We start from the raw sequence: 9,204 nt of genomic DNA on the forward strand, positions 1-9,204 counted from the left end.
AGCCGTTGTAAATAAGAGCCAGTTGCCAAGCGTCTGAATTCTGATCTCGTGACGAGGAGACACTGCAACGGTCGTAAGTGTGAAAAACAGTTTTTTTTCAGTGCTGTTGTAACTTCGAACAGTGACGAAACAAATGGTTGTAAGGCAAGGACTGCTTGTAGTTCCTTTTCTTCTCCACTGACTTGTTGTTTCTTTAATTTTTGTGGCAAGGCACAGTTTAACATGAATAAGACGTACGAGGAGCCAGCTTCTTCCCAGGCCGAGCTCTTTCTGAGGAACTGCACCGCTTCTCTTGATCTTTGTCAGATGAAGCCCAACATCACCTATCTGGGTTTTTACCTTCACCACCCACTGGTTGCTTCTGTCTTCATCATCTCTTACCTGCTCATCTTCCTTCTGTGCATGATTGGCAACGGAATCGTCTGCTTTACCATTCTGCAGAGCAAGCATATGCGCAGCGTCACCAACCTCTTCATCTTGAACCTGGCCGTCAGTGATCTGCTGGTGGGGATTTTTTGTATGCCCACCACTCTCCTGGACAACATCATAACAGGTATGAGGGCCAGGGGGCACCTGTTGGAAATCATTCACACCAATGTAAAAGAAAGGATTGGGGGAGGGGGTAACACAATCTGACTTGTGAGAGTGTGTTTACCATATAAGTCAGGGGGTGTCAAACTGCCAGCCCGCGGGCCGGATGCGTCATGCGGAAGCCGCGCCCACCCCATTGCCGGCAATGGCAAAAGCATCCCGATAGGTTGCGCGAGGTCCACGTGACGTTGCGAGTTTGACATGTCTGCTATAAGTAATCTGTAGAGACTTCGGTGCCCTCTGAGCTTAGTTGAGATGTTTCATGACCCAACTAGGTACCATCATCAGTGCTAGAAGAAAGTGGAGTTTGCTCTCATCCAGTCAAGGAAGCACCAAGACGTTCCCACTAACCCTGATGTTTCTTAGTTAGGGAATGCAAAGCCCACTCCTTACTGACGCTGATGATGTTGCTTAGCTAGGTAATGAAATGTCTCAAGAAAACTGCCAAGTTCAGAGAGCACCAAGGATCCCACAGTTCAACTCTTGAGTTACAAATATTATCTTCTATTGATATAAACAATCTAAATAGTTTTTAGGCTCCCATGTAGGGATCTTTTTTTTCTTAGCCTGATCTGCCTTGTAAGTGATCTGCCTATGTTATTTGGAATCAAACATGGGACCCAAAGACCAATAATCAAGGCTCACTGTAATAATTGTTTATTTAATAATTTCTGGAGGAATTCCCCCAGAAAACCATGGGAGGGATTTCTATTGGCAAAAGGGATGCACTCGTATTTATACATTTGAGGAAAGGAGAAAATTATACATACATACATACATACATACATACATACATACATACATACATACGTATGTGTGTGTGTATGTATATGTATATGTGTATATGTGTGTGTGTATGCATAAGTAATAAGGCATAAATATTCATAATTAGCAAACATCAAATTATTTCCTCACTTTTCTACTATTACTATCCTCAAGAAAGGGTTGTCAGTCACAAGACTGACATACCAGTTGCAGTGGTACCTTGATTCTCATCAGTAATTCGTTGAATGAATGAATGAATGAATGAACCTTTTCTGTCAAAGTACAACCATGTATACATTGAGATTGGCTGAGCCTCCCTTTGTGCCCCCCCCAACTCACAGTGGCAACAAACCATCTTGTTACACCATGTGAGCTAACTGCACAACACACCGGCCTCGCAAGTCAGTCACACCTAAAATTATAAAATTATTTCCCATTCAAGAGCCTAACAGCCCATGGATAAAAGCTGTTTTTCAGCCTGTTGGTACGGCTGGCTATACTCCTATACCTGCCGAATACTAAAACTAATGGCTACCAAGAAAATCATGTGAATTACCAAGTGACCCGCTATTTTGACTGGAAGAAATAGCAATTCACGAGGAAGCCGACATCAGCAAATTCTTCCTTGTATGTTGACTACCGAGAGAAAGACAAGTGTCTGGATAGGATTTCTGCTTCAAAACGTGTTGAATACTCTTATTTTCATATGTGGTGGACTTGTAGAAATATAAAAGCTTTTTGGATTAAAATTTGGTGGAACATTCAAAAGATTTTTAAGAGAAAGATAAAGTTTTCTCCACAATTGTTTTTATTGGGTATTGTTGTATATTGTGATACTAAAGAAATCAATTTGATGTTGAATATGATAACAGCAGCACGGTTACTGGTGGGACAATATTGGAAGAAGGATAGTTTGCCTACTATAGAAGAATGTGTACTTAAGGTATTGAATCTTGCAGAAATGTCTAAGATTTCTGCTTATTTGAAGGATCACTCGCAAGAAAGATATATTTCAGTTTGGAGGAGATGGATAGATTATATTCAGAATAAATATGGGACTAAAAAGTTCCATTTAGCTTACGAGTAGATGTTAGATTGTTATTAATTTTAGTATTAGTATTGATTATATTTTTGTTTAAGTTATTATTATTATGTTTTTAATAATTTGAATGCATCGATGTTAAAGGGGAGTTAAAGCACATTATGAATTTGGTTAATTTTATAATGGATAATCTTAGTTAGAATAGGATTATTATATCTATGACCCTGTATTCAGCTCTGGGAAGTGTGGGGGGAGGGGGGTGGTTTGGGGCAGGTGGGTTTTGGGGATATGTATTGTAAAAATTTTTTTGTAAAACTCTTTAATAAAAAAACCGTGTTGAATACTGAATTCGATGAGTTTTGAAGCAGTCAAGTGATGAGTTATAACTGTACTGAGAACTGAGGACTTCAAGTTTGCCCCTATTAGCACATATCCCTCCTGTTTCTATCTTGCTACCACACTTCTGTGCTTCCAAAAATTTGTTTTCCTCACAAGCGTCATCCTACCTATATCATGATTTTTGAGCAATCCATGATCAAGTCCCATGGATTATGGGACTTGAAAATTAGGGATTGTTTAACCATCTTTGTTTGACTAGAGCACTATTTGGATTCACAAATACAGTACATTATAAATGCCGGTCATAGCTAGTTTTTCATGTTAAACTACAGCCAAACAAATTATATTATCAGTGTAATATGATGTATAAACTCAGCCTACGCAATTCAGTAGATTTTTTTTTAAAAAAAACAGACCTTATCCCTTTAATATTATACAAAGTGAACTAGAACGTTATTGAATGCCATGGCTGTTTCCAAATGCTGTAGCCCTTTGCTTGTCCACTAATTCCTCCTAGATTCACGGCTCACCTTGGAAGACCATATAGGAGCTGTGACTAGGGGGGCCTTTGCCCAGGTTCGCCTGGTGCGCCAGTTGCGGCCCTATCTTAGCCGGGATGATTTGTGCACGGTCACTCATGCGCTCGTGTCCTCTCGTCTGGACTACTGCAACGCTCTCTACATGGGGCTGCCCTTGAGGACCACCCGGAAGCTCCAACTGGTACAGAATGCAGCCGCGAGAGTTGTGTTGGGAGTCTCCCGATACTCCCACGTTACACCTCTGCTCCGTGAGCTGCATTGGTTGCCAGTTGTCTTCCGGGTGAGATTCAAGGTACTGGTAACGGTGTTTAAAGCCCTCCATGGCATGGGGCCGGAGTACCTTAGGGAACATCTGCTGCCGGCATCAAGCTCCCTGCGCCCTGTGCGTTCCCACAGAGAGGGCCTCCTCAGGGTGCCACCGATCAGAGAATGTCGATTGGTGGCCCCCAGGGGGAGATCCTTCTCTGTGGGCGCTCCGGAGCTGTGGAATCAGCTACCGGTAGAGCTCCGGATGGTGCCCGATCTTCGCTCCTTTCGTCGCGATCTCAAGACGTTTTTGTTTGTACAAGCTGGCCTAGCCTGATGGGGATCGGTGGGGTTGTTTTATCTTTGGTCTCTTAATTTTATCTTGGGGTTTTTAGAATTGTACTCCTATTGTTTTAACTAGGGCAACTGTTTAATCTCTTTTTAATGTTTGTATTTGGTATTTTATTCTGCCCTGTGAACCACCCTGAGTCCTCAGGGAGAAGGGCGGTATATAAATGTTATTAAATTAAATTAAATTAAATTAATTGAAAATAATCGAACATGGTTGTTGACCTTTTCATCTAATACAATGCTTTATTTTCCAGGATGGCCTTTTGGGAGCATGGCCTGCAAAATGAATGGCACTGTCCAAGGAATATCCGTTTCTGCCTCAGTCTTCACTTTAGTAGCCATTGCAGTTGACAGGTAAGGCTTTGTAAACACCTAGAAATTGATATGGAGTCCAGAAATCTGTTGTTCCTCTGTCAACTAGAATTGTGTGTTCCTCAGACTTAGTAATGAGATCAAGGTGCTCTAACTTCGGGAAGAATTAGCCCTGGGGAAGAAAATATACCCCATAATGATAAAGTGATGAAAAAAGCAAGACATGGACACCTGGTGAAAAGTTACGTTGGAATCTGAGGCTTAAAAGGTAGAAAATCAGGGGTCCTTGATGCCCTCTGAGCCTTGTTGTTTTCTTGAAGACTCAAAGATGCTTTTTCATGAGACAACTGGACTTTCTTGTTTTTCTTTGAAGATGTTTCGCTTCTCATCCAAGAAGCTTCTTCAGCTTAAGAAAAAGAACACCAAGAACCCCTTGTTTCACAACCTGAGCTACAAATATTCTCCTTTATAGGTTGAAAATCCTTACTGAAAAACCTTAAATGGAGAGTTTTCAACATCTAAAGCAGAGGCTTTTGTTAGACCCTGTTTAGGTTTCTGAGGAGAGGTCTACAGCACAAATGGTGGACAAATACTTTGTCTGAGGAAGATCTCCAGTTAAGTCCCTCACTTTTCAGTCTTGAAACGTGTGAAGATATCTAAATTTAGTAGCTTGAACAGTGAGGTTGTGCAGGGAGCCAAAACTCTTAGAACTGCTTATAAGCACTATGTGCTTAGAGCTCAAAACGTTAGAGACACCACACGCCCACTTCATGGTCTGTTCCTGTTGCTCCCCTCTGGGAGGAGGTTTTGAAGTATTTATAGCAAAACTACTAGATTCTGTAACAACTTTGTTCCTTATGCCATCCATCTGGTAAACTCGCAAGATTCATTTTTTTTTTTTTGCCATGTATACATCCGACCTAGGCTGTGATGTTTTTCTGTGTCATATATATGTGGGTATGTAGGTACATGCAACAATTTTTTTTTGTCATATGTATGTAGTGTGTATTGGAGGTGGTGATCCTTTGAGAGCTGTATGCAATGAAATATCATTTTAATGTATGCCAATTAGTATAAAGTGACAATAAAGTTAAGTTATTCTAACACACAGTTGTGGTTGATTGGTACCAGAGCGCTGGCTTCTGTCTGAGGCAATCTGCACTGTGATTGGTTGCTGTGGGTGCGGAGGGGGAGTTTCCCTTTTCCCCCGCCTTTTTTTCTTCTGTGTACCCTGTGATTTACCTCACGATGCTCCTCTTAGCATGACTATCTTGTTTGCTGTATATATAGATGTAAAATATATTTATTTATATAAAACTGCAAGTTCGTGTCAGTGTCTATAACTTCATTTAGACACCAGTTTTGCAATTCCCTGACAAAAAACATAAAATAATTGTCAGGCTGGGAGAAAGATCTGCCTGAGTGCACTTGAAAACTGCTTCTATTTTTAGTATAAAATCGTGGGCTAAGGGGATCAATGGTCCAACTGAGTGGGCACTTTTAAATACCCCTTATTTTACTAGGACATGAACAAGCAGAAGGGCTTCTGAGGCCCTCTGTTCTTTTTAGCATAATCACGAGGAAAGCTTATACTTCCTGTTTTAAAATGATTTGAATTTATTCTTGGATCAAAACAAGCCAGTAGGTCGGGACAACTCTGGTTAGTCTGAACTGTGCCTTGTTAACAAGGGAAGATTGTGATGGTATGTACCTGGCTGGTTTCAAGAAACCACATATTAACCACTGTTTCTCTATCCCAGTTTAGGCTAATGATTGTATTCCAGTAAAATCTAGTCAGAAAATGAAAGTTTTGGTTTCCCTTCCATAAACTTCATTGGATAGAAAAGGATAGAAAGCACAAACACATAGGTCCACAGTTCATTTATTTTTGCTCAGGCATTTCTGCACCATGACATTAAATATGTGCCAGTATACGACAGTTTCTATTGTGCGATATTGTATGCAACCCAGCATTGTTTCAAAGTCATAATCAATCAAACTAATTGTATGTGTATTCAGAATTCTAGTTTACCTTTTGTAATATTTGACAGAAAAGTGCTGGGCCTTGTAGATTACTGTTTCTCTTTAGCCAAGAAAGAAAGAAAGAAAGAAAGAAAGAAAGAAAGAAAGAAAGAAAGAAAGAAAGAAAGAAAGAAAGAAAGAAAGAAAGAAAGAAAGGAAGGAAGGAAGGAAGGAAGGGGGAGGGAGGGAGGGAGGGAGGAAGGAAGGAAGGAAAGAAGGAAGGAAGGAAGGAAGAAAGAAAGAAAGAAAGAAAGAAAGAAAGAGGGAGGGAGGGAGGGAGGGAGGAAGGAAGGAAGGAAGGAAGGAAGGAAGGAAGGAAGGAAGGAAGGAAGGAAGGAAGGAAGGAAGGAAGAAAGACAAAAAAATGGTAGACAATTTCTAGGCACCAAAGGGAAGGACAAGAAATAATAGATGGAAATTTATCAGAGAGAGAGCCAAATTCCTGACAGTGAGAATAATAAAATCAGCGAAAGGGCTTGCCTTCAGAAATTGTGAGTGCTCCATCAAAAGTTGTAGGTGCTCCATTAGTGGAGGTTTTTAAGAAGAGATTGGGCAGCCATTTGTCTGAAATGGAATAGGGTCTCCTGCCATGGGTTGGACTAGAAGACCTGCAAGGTCCCTTCCAACTCTGTTATGGTGTTATTCTGTTATTCCAGTAAGGGACTGTGGCTCAGTGGGTTAGGATGCTGAGCTTGTCGATCAGAAGGTCGGCAGTTTGGCAGGTCAAATCCCGAGTGCTGCATAACAGAGTGAGCGCCTGTTACTCGTCCCAGCTTCTGCCAACCTAGCAGTTCGAAAGCACGTAAAAATGCAAGTAGAAAAATAGGGACCACTACGGTGGGAAGGTCACAGCGTTCCATGAGCCTTTGGCGTCTAGTCATGCTGGCCACATGACCACGGAGACGTCCTCGGACAAGCGCTGGCTCTTCGGCTTTGAAACAGAGATGAGCACCGACCCCTAGAGTTGGAAACGACTAGCACGTATGTGCGGGGGAACCTTTACCTTTACCTGTTATTCCATGATTCTTAGCACAATAAAAATGAACTTTGTGTTGCTGTTGACAATGTGGCTATTCCACTGTGCTGCAGTTTAACAAACTGAAATATTCTTTTTCTCCCGCTTGTAGGTTCCGTTCTATTGTTTACCCCTTTAAGCCAAAGCTTACCGTATGGATAGCACTTATGCTGATAGCCGTCATCTGGGTCCTGGCTATTGCCATCATGTGTCCCTCTGCTGTAATGCTGAAGTTAATTGAAGAAAAGCATTTCCAGGTCATTCTTGAGGAGGACAACCAAACCCGTCCCATCTACTTGTGCCGGGAAGACTGGCCCAACAAGGACATGAAGAAGGTCTACACCACCGTCCTCTTTGCCAACATCTACTTGGCTCCCCTGTCGCTCATTGTCATCATGTACGCTCGGATAGGGTTCACGCTCTTCAACACAGTGCTTGCCTCTGGGAAACAAAGCCACGAGCGCCACTCCATTTACAAGAAGAAGTTGAAAGTCATCAAGATGCTGATCACCGTGGCTTTATTATTCATCCTCTCCTGGTTACCCCTGTGGACCTTGTCCATGCTGTCTGATTATGCAGAACTGGATGAGGCACAGAAGGAGCTCATCAACATCTACGTCTACCCCTTTGCCCATTGGTTGGCCTTCTTCAACAGTAGCATCAACCCAATCATCTATGGCTTCTTCAACGAGAACTTCCGTCGAGGCTTCCAAGCTGCTTTCCAGCTGCAGCTGTGCTCTGGGGAGGTGGTACCTCGGGAAATGTATTCTCAACGGGCACAAAGCAATGCAGTCTTGCCAGCCACGGTCCCCCAGCAGATAGACCATGATCTACCCTCGTGTGTTGCAGGCCGGTCAACTCAAAAGGGGAACTGGGTGGACAAGACGCAAGTTCTGGTGATGGAGAATCTAGAACGTGCCTCCAATGACAACGGCACTAAGCAAGACTTGCTATGAACTACCTCAGCTGCTTGGTGGATGCCCCGATTCAGTGTTTCTCAACCTTGGCCACTTTAGGATGGGAGGTCTTGAACTCCCAGAATTCTCCAGTCAGCCAGCTGGAGAATTCTGGGAGTTGAAGTTCGCACATCTTAAAAGTTGCCCAGGTAGAGAAAGGCTGCCCTAATTGACGCATCAGCCATGATGTTCAAACCCACCCATGGGGAAAAGAACAATCATTGCTGGTGTTTTGAGATCTTCTAGCTGTACACTGAATAATTTCTGTCTCCTACGGGTAGTCCTTGACTTACAACCATTCATTTAGTGAACATTCAGAGTTACAACAGCACCGAACAAAGTGACTTGCAACCAATCGTCACACTTTGGACCTTCAGAGCTTCCCCGCCCCCCGTCCCGAGTCACATGATCAAAATTCAGGCACTTGGCAACTGCTTGCCATTTGTGACCTTCTCAAGCTTCTTTCTGACAAGCTAAGTCAATGGGCAAAGTCAGATTTGCTTAGCAACCATGTGATTCACTTAACAATCACGGTGACTCGCTTAATGACTATAGCAAAATAGATTGTAAAATTGGGCACGAATCGTTTAACAACCACTTCACCTAGGAACAAACATTCTGGTTCTAATTGTGGTTGTAAGTTAAGGAGTACCTGCAAGTGATTTATTAGAATTTTGAAGGAAAGTATTTTTCCAAGATTCATAAGAATCAGGAGTGACTGTGTCATCTACATATAACCTTTGGACTATCCCACGGAAGAAGTCTCAAAGTGTTACTGGTGGATCTTTACAGGAAGTAGTCAGTTGCCATATACTGTATATAAAGTATTTTTTTAATGAAGAGAACAATTTTTCAAAGAGATGTTTATATCTGAAGATTTGGAGATCATCAATTTCAATTTAGAAGTTAGAATAACCCCTATAAAGATACCGTGTTTCCCCGAAAGTAAGGCCTACACCAACAATAAGCCCTAGCTTGATTTTTGTGGGTGGGCCTAATATAAGCCCTATCCCAAAAACAAGCCCT

At 42.1% G+C, this 9,204-nt stretch overlaps 1 protein-coding gene across 1 annotated transcript; it reads left to right on the plus strand.

The window, feature by feature from the left end:
* Positions 1 to 222: 222 nt before the first annotated feature.
* Positions 223 to 8,178, plus strand: NPFFR2 (neuropeptide FF receptor 2; the record flags this gene model as incomplete). Its single annotated transcript, XM_083368042.1, has 3 exons — positions 223 to 553; positions 4,128 to 4,227; positions 7,335 to 8,178. 3 exons carry the CDS (start codon positions 223 to 225, stop codon positions 8,176 to 8,178), a joined length of 1,275 nt encoding a protein of 424 aa, XP_083224168.1.
* Between the last annotated feature and the right edge of the window lie 1,026 nt (positions 8,179 to 9,204).

This window comes from Vipera ursinii, assembly GCF_947247035.1.
Source record: "Vipera ursinii genome assembly, chromosome: 7".
NCBI lineage: Eukaryota > Metazoa > Chordata > Lepidosauria > Squamata > Viperidae > Vipera > Vipera ursinii.